The 19316-nt window shown below is 38.6% G+C and overlaps 1 protein-coding gene across 2 annotated transcripts in view; it reads left to right on the top strand.

Moving 5' to 3' along the window:
* Nucleotides 1–18929, top strand: part of akap12b (A kinase (PRKA) anchor protein 12b) — a 58164-nt gene extending 39235 nt beyond the window's left edge. Inside the window, exons 1-3 of one of the 2 annotated variants that reach the window (XM_052098655.1) lie at nt 3988–4173; nt 8499–13592; nt 16948–18929. In XM_052098655.1, coding sequence (XP_051954615.1) covers nt 4149–4173; nt 8499–13588 — 5115 coding nt within the window. In that variant the 5' untranslated portion in view covers nt 3988–4148 and the 3' untranslated portion in view covers nt 13589–13592; nt 16948–18929. Of the gene's footprint in view, nt 1–3987; nt 4174–8498; nt 13593–16947 lie in introns of those variants that run through there. The other variant, XM_052098654.1, reaches the window with a different exon arrangement.
* The last annotated feature ends 387 nt before the right edge of the window (nt 18930–19316 follow it).

The raw sequence follows: 19316 nt of genomic DNA, 5'->3' as shown, positions 1-19316 counted from the left end.
AACCACAAAACCCTAAAATTGCACTTAAGAAAGCAGGTTATTCCAGGATTTTTGCAGAAAGCAAAGTTCTGAAACCTTGTGTAAACGAGAACGCAGAATTCCTTATGCTTTTTAAGAGATTAAGAGAAAGCGGTTTAACATCCCTAGGTTTCTCCTGGAGAAAGCTGCTTAAGTGGGCATGTAAACACATACGCTGAGTTCTAACAGGTTTTTGAAGAGTGTGCATATGCGTGGAACAGACCGAATTCACTAACGTCATCGGATAGAGTCCAACAACAAGTCAATAAAACATTTCTGGGACTACAGTGGGAAAAGCACATACACAATTAACTATACCCATTTATAAACACAACTGTAAAATATTGACGGTCCCTCAAGTTCACGTGTATGCACTTATGCTGTACATAGAGGGAATCCAGGAGTTTTAAGGGAAACCCCACTATAGCACAATTCCACTGCAGGTCGCTATATAAAGGTAAGGAAAGAAACAGCAACAATTCTGGGACATCTGGAAATAAAGCGAAGCAACAGAGAATAAAATACTGAAGTCTTTCTTGAATACCATATTTTTTATTTACACAAGCGTTGTGGGGAATTTATGTTTCTGTGGAGAAAAGTACTTACTGACTGAGCCACATGTATACAGGAGTAAAGTGAACGCTGCATATACAGTGCATGTAAACAAGAACACTTCTTTCTTGCAATATGCTGTCTTCTTACAATAACATGCTTTCTGGTGTGCAGGTAAATGTAGTCACTGTGGTGGCAAGTTTTTTCACTCGTTCTTCAGAAAATGGAAAGAAAAAAAATACATTTTTGTCTCATTTTATCACATAATATAGATCAGGGTAGAATAGGTCAGGTTGTCTTCATGGAAGTCTTATATGACTCAGCTGTGACTGATACATACAGGAAGATGTTGAGAACAAGCTTCCTCTTTTGAAGAATGTTCATTATAGTAGAGTAGGAGTGACTCATAATGTAAAACTTTCTTTACTGTGAGTGAGTCTGTGCTTATTGAATTCCACTCCTATGGAGTCACTGGGGACCAAAAAGCCTTTCCTATTTGTTAAATCCCTGTGATCTGAGGCCCATGGAACTACTGTCTGCTTTTCACTGCTATAGATCACAATAAAGTCTGAGAATGCCCATTCATCCGCTATTCAAGAGGAACTTGACACTACTTGTTCCCACTTAATTTTCAACCAAACATTTCATATTGAGTTTATGTCTTGCACCACATTCCAAATCAGTTCACCATATCGTAGACAATATGTACATATCACAATATCATATCAAGTCCTTTGAATATTGTTTGTATTTAGGAAAGTGAATAACACAACAAAAGCCATTGGTTTATTTAGCAGAGATAAAATCAAAGTCTTAACCAAATGAGTTCCTGCTTAATCTGTTCCAGACCAAACTGGATTAGAGTTGTTATAACCCATTTAGAAGAAGATTTCACCTGGATTTCACACATTCCATCAGAACAATGGCAAGGTGAGAGATCTTTGATTAGACCCCTGTATGCTGAGGAATCTTACTGCATTTCTTCAACCATCCTCCTTCAACAAAAGTCTGATGAACTAAACTGATTCAGTTTACACTTAGAATGAGCCATTAGCACACTTTGGGGTGGCAGCCTCATTGCTGCAGTACTCCACTAGCTAGACTAGGAAGTAAATTTGAGATTGAAAGTTACTACTTTTTTTGGCCTGGTCATTTTTCATTTAAGAACAATCGACTTGGAGAATGCAATTAATAATATATTTTTTATATTTATATTTTTTGTTATTGATATTGAAATACTGAAACATCTCAATATTAATGTATTTGTAATCTGAAAAATTGTGTTTTTACTAACTACAATATATTTATTTATTATACAAAAAATGTCACACTGGGACTTTTTTTTAGTGATTAGGCGAATTAATCGAAAAATTTAGTTTTGAGACAATTCAATTAAACTGGTTCATGAAAATGAAATAAAACTACCAACTCTAATGCAGCTTTATTATTGAAGTTGAAATCAGAGACACTACTGTATATACACATCTCTGTTTTAACTCTTCCAAAATATAATGACACAGTGTTAAGTAAACTTAATGGCCAAATAAAATGTTAATAAAAAATTATGGCAAAATTCACATTATTTCCTAATTTTATGTCACCAGAAAAATCATTTTGAATATAGGGTACAACGGGGCTAAAGGCTCCACGGGGTAAAAGACTCCATTGATTTGATTTTCTCCCAAAACACTAAATAGCAAACAAAACTACAACAGCGCTTTCCTAAACACCTGTTTGTCACTATGCACTGCAAACTATTCCTGTTCCATGAGATCATTGCGTGTGATGTCTAATTAATATTGATGTTGATTTAATATATTTAAAATGTTGTGAACTTATGTAGGTTATTAAAATCTCTGAAATAAATCATTTTCAGTTTTGTTTAAGGTAACTAAATCAAGTGTAAGGATAGTATTTGGGGTACATAAAAAAGGCCCCTATAAAAGCACATTGTTTTATTAAGTGGGGGGAACAGATTTGTAATGAAGAATGTTCAAAGTGGGCTCACATTGACTCATCCAAACACAATAAAGATTAGTTTACAGAATACTTGAGATGTGTATCGATGTGATTGAAATTAAAACGAAATGGTTGACTTTTTCTGAAGTAGTTTGTTGAGAATTACGTAGTGAGGACACGGGAGGCAGGTTGCTCCAAACAAAGGTAACACTCTTTAATTCGTCAACTCGGCACTTTACGGCTTCACAATTATACTCGGCTTCACAATTATACTCGGCTTCACAACATCAGGGCTCTCCCAGTTTCTGACTCTCTCCCTGTCTGAAGGTTTTGTGGTCGTTTTTATGCCGCTCTCCCCATGCTCGCTGAAATTAGAGACTGGTGTTAGACATAATTTAGCTCAGGTGCAAGCACCCTTACCGCTTTCTCTCCCCGGATGGGCGCTTGACCACACCCCCGCTGCCACATAGTTATTTTGATTAAGCATAATTTTGTTACTCAAAAAAGCATCTTGCGGTCTCAAAATTCTCTGCATTAGTTGACAAATTTTGGCCTAAAACTATTGCTCATGTATCTACACAATATCACTTTGGGGCCTTTTACCCTAGGTGTGTGGTAAAAGGCTCCCTCACCACTTTCTTTTTTTGTTTTTTGCTTCCATTTTATTTCTTCTCACACAAAATATGTTGCTCCATTTATATAACATTTGTGACCAGAAAAAGATAAATTTCCTTAAGGGGTGCCTTTAGCCCTGTTGTATCTTAAATATTCAATTATCGTTCAGCCCTAAATAAAATTATATTTAATTTAATGTATTATTCTTGTAATATTTAAAATGTACTGAGCAGCTGAGATCTGTTACTGAAGGAAAGACCAGTAGTGTTAGCATTCATTGATATAGGAGAATCAGGGGATAGATGTTTTCTTTTCAGGCTCATTTTCAGGGATTGAGGATTGAGTGATGTGGAGGAGAGATAAAGAGTCAGCTTGGAAATGTGACAGAAAGCAGAAAGAAAAAAGAGAACATAATGTGGATGTCCTCATTTACCCCCATGCCCATTTATATGTCATATGGAAACTGCTGTCTAAGGACAAGAGAATACTACAGGAGATGGATGTACAGAAATTATTTTGATGACAGTAATTCTTCCTCCCTTCACTTACACAGACATTTTAAGTATGCCTTGAAAATTTCTGTCAGTTTGAACCAGAAAAGAAAAAGTTAGGACAAAAAAAGATGGAAGTTTGTGATTTGGTGGAAGGAGTGGAGGGGAAGGAAGAGGGAAATTCATTCAGTAGAATGGGTCTGTGAACAGCTGAAAAAAGCTGAGGAGGAGGAGTAGGAGTAGAGGGGGTGTGGGGGTTGAAGGGCGGGGTGGTACCACATAGGACATGTGTCAGTGTCTGTTGAAATGTGTGTCACCCTCCAGCTCTTCTCATTCTCACCCAGAAACTCAGAGGAGGAGAGTCTGCTCTCAACACAAGCTCACAGGAGAGAGAGAGCGAGAGGGGAGATTTACAAGTGGGCAATTCAAAGAGCATCACTGTCAGAGAGTTAAACAGCTTTATTGAACAATTATTTTTCTTTTTTCTGAAAGTAATTGCAAAAAGTTTTTGAAATGCTTGGGACAATAACTCTAACAGGTAAGATGCATCTATAACTTTCTACACTTGTTGTTTCATTGTTGGTATTTGGGGACAGTTGGGACAATGATAATTAAGATGTTTACCTTATGGGTGAATAGGATATAGGATTGAGTATTTTGTTATAATTTTTGGACATATTCTGATATATATGATATGCAAGCCTGCGGCAATGTTGTGTAGAGGGATGCATGTGTCTTTTCAGGATGTAATGAATTGATTTTTCTTTCCAATTGAAAAGTTTATAGCTTGCACCTGTATATCTCAAATTTATTTGTACAAGTTATCTTGTGGGTGTGGGTTCCTGCATATTTTTGTTAAAAAAATCTGCATTTAATTGACTCTTGGTCTTTCTTAGAAATTCAGAAAATAAGAGACATAAGGGAATCTTTGAAGGTTTCTATGATTCATTGAAATACGTTTCTGAAATTGAAGATTTTCTTTGAAGCTATACTGTAGGGTTTCCTGCAGGTTAGTAGTCACATCTCCAGTTAATGAAAGCATCAACCCCATCAAGTATGAAAGACCATCTTGGGCCTTAGAATGCTTTCTCTATTCTGCAGCTTATGTGTGATACAAGTTTAAATCATCAACTGCTGCTTGGTGGGTCTATTCCTGTACTATATAGAATTCTTGGAAATGTTCTAAGCTTGTGTGCTTCAGAGGTCTCAGATGTCCTTTTTATAAGGAATTTTAATTAGTTTTTCAAGCCCCTCAGATCTTTGTCAGGGTTCTCTAGAGTCGCAATAGGTGGTGTGGGTGTATGGAATTGATTACTGCCACACTTGACTTCAGAGTGTTTTGATAAACTGGGAATGTTTGGATGTTTTAGCTTTGTGTTTATGTCTCAATGTAATATTGTATTACAGTAATTAAACTGACTTATGCCCAGCTTTTTTCTTATATGTTCAGAATTTCATGTGGGTCTTAAGTTTTCACTTTTAACTTTTCACTAGTTGATACCAGTGGAACAATGCCCATTTATAACCTTTTTATCTTCCTAATATTCTTATTAATTTGCCACTTCCCATTTCCAGGGGTTTGGATATTGACAGTATCAGTTATGGAATCTTGATCTTGGTGGACTAAGTGTAGTAATTTAGTGTGGGAGGTGGGGCAGTTGTCTTGGTAGTGGGCAGTCTGTCTACTGCTGAGTGTTCTTGCAACTTCCCTAAACTCACAGACTCCACTAATGAACAGTCTACATATTTGCATGTAACAACAAGGGGTAGGGGGTTGTTGACCATTACCTCAGACCCCCTCATCCTAACAAACATTCACCCCTCACCCATCTTTAGAACCCTATAATCATACTACTGTGAATTCAGATGGCATCTACCCCCACACTTTCCAAAATGCTCATCCACAATTCCACACTTTAGCAGCTACGACAGACACGCCCCAGTCTGAGCCAACAATGTGACAAAGGCAAATGTAGGCCGACTAGTGGCTTCATCAAGCCTTTGACCCATTTTGTCTCTCATGTACAAATTCACACCCATACACAGAGTCTCCTTGTCTCAAGCTGTGTAAGGCAACTGCAACATGCCTTGTTGCTTGCAAATGTGGTTCCCTCATAGTTAGGCATTACAACAGTGAAAGCAGAAACCTCTGGGAGTACATCCAGATGAAGATGTTTGTAAAAGGTAGTAAAAATGAATTAAGAGCATATAATCTGCTGTTTCATAACTGTATGCGTACATCTGATTCTCCTAAGTGCAGTTCTTCAAACATGACTGCATGGCTGCATTATTTAGGATGGTTTTCTAGTTTTATGATATTTGCAGACCCATCATAAATGCTTGCCTAAATATGATAAAGCATTAAAATACAACAACTGCTTTGACAACATTTTCCTCTTACCCAACTCTCACTCTCCCCCATTTTAGCCAAAGCAGGAAAAAGCAGGGGCCCTTTGTGAGACAAAGAGAACAACACAATACAGTCTTCCTATGCTAGAGTTTAGAATTTTGTTTGGTCTGTAGGGGGGATGGAGTGTTGTATTATGGGGGAAAGGGGATACCATTGCATCCAACATACAATTGTTGGTTCAGTTTGGTGTGTCACAAAATTTACATTGATTATTACAAAGGCTTTTTTTAAATAAAGTAATATCTGCAGTGTCATTGCTTAATTTCTCTATTTATATATCGATAGCTTGATCTGTCTGTCTGTCTAGTGTATCATATCAAATATTCTTTCCTATCAGAAAATGTAAATTCTTACTGATCTGAAATGCCTGCCTGGATTCACGCACTGGATCCGCACAAGCATGTCAGTGCAGCTTCAAAGTAAAAGTGCTTCATGTGTGCTGTGTAAATGACTTATTCACTATGCACTGTATCTACAGTTGGTTTGATTCTGTATTTTTTTTTTTTTGCTAACGTAGACATTCCATCCATGTTTGCTGGACTTCTGTGTGTACTGTATATCCTTCTTCCTGATATATTAACAATTTCTTCATGTGAAAATAAATTAATACAATTTGATGACTAAACAGAAATCAGAAAAAACTGCTATCTACCGTTTAAAATATTAAAATGTTATGTTTATGTTTTTTGCTATATTAAATTGTATCAGCCAACCTGCACTCTGGATATCGGCATTGGCCATAAAAAAAAACCATATCAGTCGATTACTAATAATTATATACACATTATTTTATATAGCTCAATTATTTTGGCATATGTACATTATTTTAATGCCAGAGCATAATAGATACCCCCAGCTGAGTCTGTTTTTTTCTCTTCTTTAACTACATCTTACAGAGTTTTTTTACCTTGCCACGGTCGCGGATAAGTTAAACACTGACAGCTATTGAGGGTTTTAATGATTGCACATCAAGTAGTGGACATATACTTTACAGGTCAGAATTAAAATAACCAGCAACTGAATAACTGAAGTATCTCTATTGTATCACATAATAAATGTAAATAAACATCACATAACATACTGTAAATATTATAGAAATAAACAATTATCTAGTCTTGCTGAAAGTTATCATGTAAACATTTACAGGTTGTCTTGGACCGATGGTTTTTATTGGTTTATATGCTGTGTTCATATATGCCTAAATGAACTAAACTAAGGGAGAAAGCCAGGTTCTGAAATAAATGGTCCAAATGAGCCAGATGTGAAAATGCCCCTAGATTTTAGCAGACACATAAGAATAATGATTTACAAAGACACTCTAGTACAAAATGTTTTGAAAAGTTGTTTTGTTATATGAATGGGTTTGGTGCACATTTATCTCACCCTGTGTCATACAAGTGTGTAGGAAGCCAAGTAACATGATATGCATGCATAAAAAATGCTTGGAATTTGTTTTTAAAGTCACTGGGTGGGTTGCCGACCCTAGAGCCAGAGCAAGCAGAGCCAGATGTGAATGGTCCCTTGCTTGGTTGGATGTCAAAGGGAAACTGGGCCTCCAGGAGGCCCACACTACTTGTGAACTCAACACCCACTTCCCAGCCCCACACCCTCATGTCCAACCAACTCCTGTCAAAACACAGATAGACAAGGAAGTAATTTAAGGCATTATGGGTTTGTGTGTGTTTGTTCTTGTTTATTCCACCTGTCACCACCCTAGTTGTTACATTTTGTCTCGGATGCTCAAGACTTGTGTACAAATGATACAAGCTTAAAAAAGATTTATAAAGGCATAAGGCAAACCACCCACTCGCTTATGTATTTGCTGTTTTAAATTAAATTAGGTCAATGTGTTTGTCCAGACAATTGGCAACGTAGCCTGCATAACTGAGCTTACAACATGGAAATTTCCCCTTGTAGCCTTGATGTTGAATGTTGTCATCATTCTCCTGCTTATATTTTTGGTTGGTGCACGCAGGAAAAAGACCAGCAAATGTAAACATATATCAAATATCCTTCATAATGCCTAATTAAATCTGTACAAGGGGTGAAAAGGTTTTTGCAAGTTATTTAGCAAAAGAGGCTCTTATTTCCCTTTAAAAGCCTCAGCCCTCCATTTTTAATTAATATGATTACTAGATCCTGCTCTAACTTGTTTCTTGTTTGTTTGCTTTTGGTGTTTTTTTTTTTTTTGTGCACATTTGAGAATTGGCTGTTGTCAGTCCATACGACACAAATGAGCTGTTATAAGACTTTATGACAGTTTTGATATTTTATTAAAAGCTGTTAACTCATTAATGCTGATGCTTGTTGTATCCAATTTCTTAAGTGTTATTAAATTGATGTAGATAGGTTTTATGATTATCTAACTAAATAATTTAAATAAAACACTAGCTACTGTAATTTAGATCATTCTAATAGAAATGTATCTCAAATTTTGTGTTTTTTCATTGCAGTTGGCCAGACAGACACTATCTCCCAGAAAGAAGACAATGCTGAAACAATTGAGATGCATCAGGAAGAAGTTGCCCCTCACGTTAATGGAGAGAAAGGAGATGACTCTGCAAATGCAGATGAAATTACAACCACAGAAGAGAAGGTAGTAGAGGAAAAACAAGAGGAGGCCAATGAGGTTGGCTTCAAGAAGATCTTCCGTTTTGTTGGATTTAAATTCACACTGAAGAAGGATAAGAATGAGAAGGCAGAGCCTGTGCAACTGCTGACAGTGAAGGAAACAGAGAGTGGTACTTCAGATGCAGCCGCTGAAGAAAACAAAGTGGAACCTGCAACAGAAGAAGTCGTATCTGAGGTAGAGATATCAGCAGAAACTACAGAGAAAGAGAAAGAGATCACGTCTGAAGATGCAACTGATAAGGCAGAAGAACCAACTGACCAACCTGTGGTTAATGCACCAGCAGTGAATGAAAAAGGCAGTGATGAAGTGCAAGAGAAATCTGCTGAGGAAACAGGGACAACATCAGAGAAAGAGCAAGAACCAGAGACAGAAGTGCCAATTGAATCATCCAACAGTCCACCCTCTCAAGAGACACAGAGTCCCTTTAAAAGATTTTTTACTCAGGGAATCTTTTCCAACCTGCGGAAGAAGGCAAGCTTCAAGAAGTCAGAAAAGTCTACAGAAGAGGACATTAAGAAAGCTGAGGAGACTGCAGAAGATGCTGTTGAGAATACAGAAGAAGCTAAAGTGGATGCAGAGATAGGGCCAGCTGAGGCAGAGCAGTTAAAGAAGCCAACTGAAACAGCTGAAACTGAAGCAGACACAGCTGAAATTAATTCCACTGACACAGAGGAGCAAAAAGATCTTAAAGTAGAGGCTACAAGGGAGGCTGCAATTGTGGCTCAAACTGAAAATGTTGAAGCTCCTGCTGCTGAAACTCCTGATGATGCCCAAACCAGTGATGATGTGAAACCAGCAAATGACAAGCCAGATGTTTCTGAAGAGGTGACCACTGAAGCAGAAATCCTGTTATCTCAGGAGAAAGTCAAGGCTCAAGGAAGCCCACTTAAGAAGTTGTTTACAGGAGCAGGTCTAAAAAAGCTGTCATCCAAAAAACAGAAGAGCAAGAAAGAAGCTGAGTCAAAGCAAACAGAATCAGGTGAGCAAGCTGCTGAACAGATCCAGTCATCTACTGAGTCAACTGAGCCTCAGAAACCTGACAGTGCAATATCTTCTCCAGATGAATCTGCTGACCATGTTGTAGAGGAGGTAACTCAAGCTCAGGTGGCTCAAGCTGTCGAGTCTGAGGGCGAGACAGCCACTTCTGACAATGAAAAGAAGAAGGATGGAATTTTGCCTTGGTCCTCTTTCAAAAAACTAGTCACTCCGAAAAAACATGTCAAAAGGCCCTCTGAGAGCGAAGATGAGGCACCTGGAGATAAACCCAAATCTTCTATTCTCTCTTCAACAGAGAGTGAAGTCTTTGATGAGAAAACAGATGAGCCTAAACCACCTGAAGAGGTAGCATCTGACTCTAAAGAAGAACCACAGACAGAATCTAAGGTTGAGCCAAAAGCTGAACCAGTTGCAGAAGAGCCTAAAAGAAAAATGGATACATCTGTGTCATGGGAAGCTCTGATTTGTGTGGGGTCAGCTAAAAAAAGGGCCAGGAAGACTTCTGATTCTGATGATGAAGAACCTAAGATTGAGGAAGAAGTGCAGTCGTCTGGAGAAGAGCAGGCAAAGACTGCCGAGTCCCCTCTTGTAAGCTCTTGTGAAGCTGACCATGAGAATTTGTCATCCTCACCCGAACCAGAGGAAGAGCTTGTTTCAACTTGGGAGTCCTTTAAAAGGCTGGTAACACAGAAAAAGAAACCTAAAGCAGAAGACAAGTCAGATGAAGCCTCAGGTCCAGAGCAGACAACCTCTGACAGTGAGATCCCCAAAGAAGAATCCTCATTCTCTTTGAGAAAATTAATTCCACGCAGGAAGAAGAAGTCGGATGGTAAACAAGTCTCTTCTGATGTTGGCTCTGCAGAGGATGACTCTGACACTCCAGCTGTGGTGCCTCTATCAGAATATGACAATGAACCATCTGCAGAAGTTGTAGTCAAGGCAGAGGGGGTAAAGCAGGAAGCTGCATCAGTCACTCAGGCAAAGGCCTTGGCTGAAGATAGATCACCATCTTGGATCTCAACCACTGTGGAAAATATTGTTGATGAGACAGAGGGAAAGCAACTGAGTGACATAGCCGAAGAAGGAGACACACCTGCCACACCTAAATCAACCGATAACACCATTGCAGAGGACATTGTCGAGCTTACATCAGAGGCTGTTACTGCCCTTGAACAGGCAGAGACAGAAATGGTTTCTGCCTTTTCACATGTTACAGCATCACCAGTTACATCAGGTGAGACTACTCCTGTCCCAGGTGATAATCTGGAGAAGACTGATGCAGTACTGCTGGAAGCTGCAGAAACTATTATTGTTACCACAAGTGCCATAACTAACGCCATGACTGAGGAAGAGGGAAAAAACGATGCTGTCACTATCAATGTTCTTCAGGTTGACTCAGCCATCAAGGAAGAGAAAACAGTCCTGGTTGCACATGAGAAAACAGAGGCAACAGCCATTTGCACTGGTCTTGACACTCGTGAAATACACACGGTGGAAGGGGAAAGCCTTTTGAAACCTTCAGAAGAGTCTGTCATTGCTGTTAGCCAGGCACTAATCACAGAGTTGGCTGTTGAAAACAAAACAGAGAAGCCTGAAATGGCCAGTGTGACTGAGGATGAATTTCATGAAGCTCAGGTGAGAGAAGTTCAGACAGAGCTCATAGAAGAGCGTCAATCGCCCTTAGAAAATGCTGTTGTGGAAAAAGCACAGGTTGAAGAGGTGAAAGAGACACCTGAAGCAGAGACTGTGGTTGAGCTCCAAGAAGTAGAAGCAGTCAAAGTAGCGGTCATTAATGCTATCCAACAGGATCCAGAGGTTCTTGAAGAGCCAGTGGTGGCAGAAAAATCCCCAAATGTTGAGGCTGAAGGTCCTGCGGAACCAACTGTTGAAGAGTCGATCTGTGCCCAAACTGTAGAGGTCACTGACATTGCTATTGCTAAAGGTGAGACGGTGCAAGAGCTGGAGGATGTTAAAGTGGCAGCTGCTAGTGTTGAGGTAGCATCTGTGGAGGCAGTAGCCATGGCTGTAACAGAGGAAGTCATGGCAACCATTCCAGAAGTGCCTGCTGCTGAAACTGCAGAGTCTAAGGAAGATCCCATTCCTGTTGTAGAACCCACTGAGACATTTGTTGTCATAAAAGAGTCTGTCTGTGTTATAAGCTCAACATTAGAGTCTACAGATTCCCAGACAGCAGAGCTGGCACATGAAGCTGTTATGGAAAATGTCCCCCTTGTTCTTCCCACTGGTGACCACAAAATCCAGGTTATAGTGAATGATGTAAAGGTTGTCTCTGCTCAAAGACCCATTGAGGAAAACTTTGAAGTGGACTCAACAAATGGTAGTGTAGTAGTTGAGGAAGTTTGTAAGAATGTGAAAAAAGAAGCCAAACTGATAAAGGCAGACCAAGTGAGAGAGGCAGAAATCATTCAGAAGCAGAGTAGTGTTATTGTGCAAGAGGTCATTCAACATGTTGTAGAGAACCGTGCTGAGGTACATGAGGAACAAAAAATATCGGACAATGCTATTGAGGAGGTCATGGCAACCATTCCAGAAGTGCCTGCTGCTGAAACGGCAGAGTCCAAGGAAGATCCCATTCATGCAGTAGAGCCCACTGAGGAATTTGTTGTCATAAAAGAGACTGTCTGTGTTAAAAGCTCAGCATTAGAGTCTACACATTCCCAGACAGCAGAGCTGGCACTTGAAGCTGTTATGGAAAATGTCCCTCTTGTTCTTCCCACTGGTGACCACAAAATCCAGGTTATAGTGAATGATGTAAAGGTTGTCTCTGCTCAAAGACCCATTGAGGAAAACTTTGAAGTGGACTCAACAAATGTTAGTGTAGTAGTTGAGGAAGTTTGTAAGAATGTGAAAGAAAAAGCCGAACTGATAAAGGCAGACCAAGTGAGAGAGGCAGAAATCATTCAGAAGCAGAGTAGTGTTATTGTGCAAGAGGTCATTCGACATGTTGTAGAGAACCTTGCTGAGGTACATGAGGAACAAAAAATATCGGAGAATGCTATTGAGGAGGTAAGCTTCAAGCTTGAAGAGGTCCCAGCAGCTTCTGAAATGACTGATGAACCTTCAACAGAAGTTTTTTCTGATGAAAAACCTCCATCAGACACAATCCCTGAGAAGCCAAATACATTTGAGACTGTCTGCGTAGATGGTGATGAACACACTTGCATTTTCACAGAGAGACCCACAGTTAATGAAGCCATCTTGATAGCAGAAACATTCAAAGTTTCCATCACAGGTACAATCCCAGCTCAAAGTGAGGAGGTTGCTAAAGTCTCTGTGACAGTTTTGCAGCAAGAAACAGACGTAACAAAAAGTGAAGTCGAACTAAAGCAAGCAGAAGAGAAAACAGTAGCAGACAAAGAAAGGTCTAGTGAGAGCACAGAAAGTGAAGATGAAAAAAGTAAAGTTGAAACAGATCCCAAGAAAGTGAAAACAAAAATTGAAAAAGATACCACAGAGACTTTAGCCACACAAGAGGAAAATCACCCTTCGATGGAAGCATATCAAGACCAGGTTGTGGCTGAAAAGTGTCAGCTAGTGCAAGAGGTACAGATTGAGACCGCACAGGAATTTAATATTGGTGTCATAAATGTAATAAATGCAGATGATGTACCTGGGACAAACATGAAAAATGACAATTCAGAGGCTCAGGAATCAGTAGAAGACAGGCCTCAAATAGACATGGAGGAACCTCAATCGAAAGTTTCAACACAGGACACGAAAAACCATGGAGAGTCCGGAGATGCAGATTGTCAAAAGACAGATGCAAAAAACATAGCTGCCAAACTGAAGATTGCTACTGAGAAGACAGCAAGCACCATTGCAGTGGAGGAGGTAGTGGAGGATGTCGGAATTGAGATCGAGGCGGTCTCAACAGAGGTTCTCACAGTGTCATGAGCAGGTTAGTGTTTATAAATGTAATCTTATAAAATGTAATTAATCATGAATCTTTAAAGGAAAGTTTCAGGTTCATTATAAGTTAAGTTCAATTGACAGCATAATGTTGATTACCTCAATTAATAATGCTGATTACCTTGTTAAGTTTTTTAAAACAGCAACTATGAAAAATTATATATAATATTATAATTTAATTGATATGACAACACAACACCGGTTAACCCTGTAAACTGGTAAATGCGCAACACTGTTAATCATTAATTATATCAAATTTAAATCATGTTTACATGTAAGATGTTTACGTCTTGTGGCTAAACTTTTGAAACACTGTATTTTAATGTTTATGGATTAGAAAGAAATAGTTTTTGTGGTATTTATCACGATGCCACAATGTTTTCTAGTTCCTAGTAATATATATGCACTTTAAAGTAAACTGAAACAAACATAATGATGTAAAATACATGAAGTATAATTTTTCAATGGTAGTCTTTGGCAAAGGCAAAAAAAATAAAAAATATTGGTAAAAAAAAATAAAAATTCCTCCTCAATCTTTTATTTTACTTGTCTCACAGTTCTTGAATCGTGTCTTTTTTAAAAACATCAATGGATCTTAGTATTATTGGGGCTGGATTTGCATTTGGTGAGATGAGTTCCATGTACCAGTAACCAAGGGACCTTTGATATCAAAGCAAGAATTGAGCCGCCTGACCCTTTACATTGTATGCTGGGTTTTATAGGGAAGCAGTGAGAAGAGAGATGATTTTATGCTGAACGGCTGAGTATAATTCCCTAATGCACAACCTCTTATTCTCTTCCACTCATCAAAGCCTTTAATATGTAGTTTAGAACCTGTACAGATTTGATTTGATAAAATACATTGTATAATCAATTTTAATCCTTAGTTGTGTGTGTCTTAGCAAAGCAAGCAATATTAAACAGTTGTTAAGGTTTACTGATTCAGTTGAGTAACTCAATTGGGGGGAATAATGTAACAGTTTTGGGTGAAGAATCCCTTTTAGGATTGTTGGGTAATAATAAAGGAGGAGCACAAAAGGGTAACACTATATTACAGTGTCCATGTTACATATGTTAATATAATTAACTACAATAAAAAAGCAAAAGCAATAAAATAAAAAATAAAAAAACATAGATAATTAGTAACAGCTCCACAAAATAAATACATATCAAGAATTGTTCCTTAATGTTACTTTGTTGTTCTAATTAGTCATTAATGTTCCTTAGCATTTAATAATGTAATTACTCTGTAAAATGAGCAAGGAAGGGGATGAGAGAACTGGGAGTGTCTGATAAATTTTTGATGTCGCTAATGCAGCATTGCAGCAGAGCAGTGGCAGGTGAAATATAGCAGCACTGCATGAGGTTTGGTGCAGGACTCTCTCTCTCTCTCTCTCTCTCTCTCTCTCTCTCTCTCGCTTTCCCCTGTGCCTTGATGACTGGTGCTGAGTCATAAAAACAGAGTGAGACTGAGGTTGGTGAAGATCAAGATGTTGTAGAGCTGGAAAGAGCAATGTGTACTGTGTACTGCAGTATGTGGGAAAAAATGGGTGAAAGTGGAACATTGTAGGATGTCTAATTGCTAAAAAGAATGAGGGAAGCAAGCATCTCTTCCACATTCCACTTGAGGCCGTTTCAAATAGCATTACAGAAGCTTGTCATTTACTTGCACATGTGCATAAAAAATATGCTTGAAGGGATAATTCACCCAAAAAGAAAAATTATCTCTATGACGAGGAGGAGGGCGTGGCCGTGGTGTGATGGAGCACGGCCGGCACTGCCATGCCCTCCTCCTCGTCACACTCCTGTCCTGCCTGATTCAGGCCAGGGCACCACCGGTCTGACTAGCTCCATCTCTGGGGGAGACGCTGCCCTTCCGGCCATTCTATCAGCCAGTGGTCCACCCTGCCTCCTGTGAACCTGGGGGAGAGACGAGGGGAGGTGTGGGGAGAGGGAAAGGATGAGCGGAGACACATAGAGAGAGAGAGAAGAACTTGCTCGCCGCCTCCCGGACACACTATTGCCCGGTCCTCAACCGCTCCTCCGCCCTCTGGTGGACGCCAGCTTGTCCTCCGGCCCCTGGCAGTGGCAAGGACTCCGCGACAGCGTATCCCTCCTCCCTCACAGGTTTCGGCATCACTGTAACAGATAAAGGTCGGGCAAGGAGGAGGCATGAACTGGCTGAACAGTCAACATAAACTTTAATGATATATATGAACTTAAAACAACATAAAATATAAGGACGCAGACACACATGCACCTGCGTGCATCTCTCTCTCTCATGAACCGTCTGCCCATTATCTTGCTCTCCCATTGATTAGCTGATTCAGCGCCGGGTGTGCTCCATCATGGCCTGCCCACACCCTCCTCCTCATCACACTCTCATAATTTACTCACCCTCATGCCATCCCAGATGTGTATGACTTTCATTCTTCTGCTGAACACAAACTAAGATTTTTAGAATAATATCTCAGCTCTGTTGATCTTTACAATGCAAGTGACTGGTGATCAGACCTTTGTAGCTCCAAAAATCACATAAAGGAAACATAAAAGTAATCCATATGACATGTAATCCATATGTAATCCATATGACTAAACAGTGTTTAAATCAATATCTTCAGAAGCAACATGATAGGTGTGGGTGAGAAAAATAACAATATTTAAGTACATTTTTACTCTAAATCTCCACTTTAACGTTTACTTTCAGATGTGAAACTAAACAGGTACCACGTAACTTTCAGATGTAAAAGTGAAAGTGGAGATTTAGAGTAAAAAATATTTACATTTTGAACTGATTCTTGCCCACACCTATTATATTGCTTCTGAATCTCTGGGTTTAACCTCTGGAGTCATGTGGATTACTTTTATGTTTCCTTTATGTGATTTTTGGAACTACAAAGGTCTGGACACTATTCACTTTCACTGTATGGACCTACAGAGCAGAGACATTCTTCTAAAAATCTTAGTTTGTGTTCCTATTGAAGAGAGAAAGTCACACATCTGGAATGGCATGAGGGTGATTAAATGATGATACAATTTTCATGAACCATCCCTTTAAATGTCTTGGCAACTAAACAGGAGCATGATGCACCTTTTTTCACCTGTGGCAGTCCTGGCTAACCTGATTTATACCTACAATCATTCAACTTAATTATCAAAGATTTGGAAGTTGTATTCAAAGTCCTCTTGGTTCAAAAATCTCTGCATGATGCTTTAGAAACAAAATTATAATGTACGAATATCTATGTTAAATATGTTTAGATATTAACATATTTAACGTATTAGATTGCTATTCTGATTCACTGTTTCCTCACCACTCTCTTTAATTTCTACATGTCTTTCAGTCTGCATTCAAGAAGCAGTCACATGACTGGGACACAGAGCTTTCCGGAAAGCAGGAAGTGAGAGGTTACCATGGAGGATACTAAGAGACAGTGCTCTATCCCAACTCCCAGAGCAAGAGACTAAAGGCCAATCCCTCTTCTCTCTCTCCTTTAACCCATCCATTCATGCTTCTATTCCTCTTTCCAAATTTCCTATCACTCTACAACAGCTGCCACTGAGGTCTCCAGCCTCTTTGGACTCATCAAAGGATGTCCCCTACTCCCACTCTCCTTTATTTTGCCAAATTGCTTAAGATACCATTTTCCCACTTATAACATTTGCAATGAATATTTGCAGTTTTATTAGTTGTGCAGCAGTCTTGCTGCTGTTGAATGGAGAGAATATGTTTCTGCGGTTGTTGTATGAGGGTATGTATGTCTGTGGTGTCGGAGTTGGAGGATTGTTATTTTGTATATTGTATTTATATCTAAAATATTCTTTGAACCCTCCTGAATACATTTTAACCTTTTAAAAACCCATTGAAATCATGATGTCATGCTGGTGTTAAACTCAAATATTATTTAGACATGTAACTTTATCCCACATGGTACAGATATGCATTCTACAACTATAGCAAATAACAAAACGCATTGTATACTGTGGCTGTAATATGAAAATGGAGGTAAAATGCAATTTACTTGTGAACACTGAAACTCAATATCCAGCCAAATCCCATTTTCATTCTGACTGTAGATATAACACTTCTTAGTCCCTTACTGTGAAAAGTTGTCTGTTTATCATGTACATTCACAATGAACAATCTCACATTTGATGCGTGACAACTGAGATAAAAAAAAAAAAAAAAAAACGTTTGATTTTGCTATCACTTGTGACACTTGTGAACCTGGTAACTGTGAAATAGATGAATTTGATGATGATGATAAACACCTGCATGAATGTCAGAAAGGACATTTTATTGTTCACAACATACATCTGCACTTCATGCCACTGTTTGATGGCCTTAGCACCTAAGATGCATCATGAGGTTAAAAGAAAATAGTGAGATAACTGTGCATAACGTTAGAAAGTGGGACTGGGGGAATTGTGTTTGCATCATCTATTGTTGGTAAACTCTCAAGTTACACATGGTTTGAATTCACAGATAAGTGGGTATTCAGTAATGTAGTGTAGAATATTTTTTTAATTCCTAATCTCTATATCAAGGTATGTTGTTCCTTTGAAATACATAGTAGATGCCTTATGGTCAGTCTCTTTTAAATGAGTAATATCATAGCCATATAATATGTGGGCAGGATCACAAAGTTGATTCTCTTGGCATATCACAAAGAGAATATGGGTGGCAAATGTTAAAGGAGAGTTAAGCACAGTTAAATTCCATAGGTTATTTGCTTTTGATCACTCAAAATGAACACAGGTCAACATTCAAGAATGTCTGCTAATTATAGAGACTGTGGAGTGGATGCATGGTATTCTCAATAGAATGTTATTTTCAATAGAAAAACAGACCTGCTACTATCATCACGCCTTGAATGAACAGCCAACTCACATCTATTTCTTAGCTTTTTATAGTACAGTTTACTGTGAATCTCTTTAACATTTGTACAAATTGTATACCCATGTACCTCAAGTAATATTAACAAATAACCAATGAAAACATTAAGGAATGTTACCAGTAGCATGAGCCTCACCTTCTCTTTTGTATTCTTCAAGCTGTTAATAGTATGGATACAAAATCATGTCTATGCTTCATTCAAATAAAGCTAGCGTAAAGCAGTGTGTCTAGTTTTCTATTGCTCTTCCCTTTCTATTTATGGTTAGCTTGTGAATGTGTCTGGTTAGGTGGGGGAACACAGAAAATACAAATATCATAAATGTATTGGCATAAGCCAAATACGGGCCATTTTTAAGCATGGCAAAAATATAGTCTTCTATCCCTTTCCTTGTTGGCAGTTTTGGTGTAGTGGCATTACATCAAATAACACAATGGTGCCATCTTGTGGAACATAAAACCACATTTCCATACAAATGAATCTTTGCTCTGTTTACACGTTGCATGCACACCAATAATCTGATTAGTACCAATTCAACTTATTAAAAACCATCCGAAAAAGCAAGAAAACGTGATATTAGAAATAACTGAATTTTTGTCGAATATGCTCTACACACGTGTACAACACACGTCCATTGGATAGGCCGGTATAGTGTTAACATGTAGATCAAATGCATTCTGTAAAGATGAAACAGAAACATTATCCCATCCGTTTTGGAACTGCCACTTTGTTTAAAGTTTTTGGAATGATGTCTCTCAATTTGTGTGTAGAAAAACAAATGATGTAATCTCCCTTGAAGAAAATATTTTGTTTCTTCA

The sequence above is a fragment of the Xyrauchen texanus genome, chromosome 30 (genome assembly GCF_025860055.1).
Source record: "Xyrauchen texanus isolate HMW12.3.18 chromosome 30, RBS_HiC_50CHRs, whole genome shotgun sequence".
Classification (NCBI taxonomy): domain Eukaryota; kingdom Metazoa; phylum Chordata; class Actinopteri; order Cypriniformes; family Catostomidae; genus Xyrauchen; species Xyrauchen texanus.
This window is presented reverse-complemented; position numbering and strand designations above follow the sequence as displayed.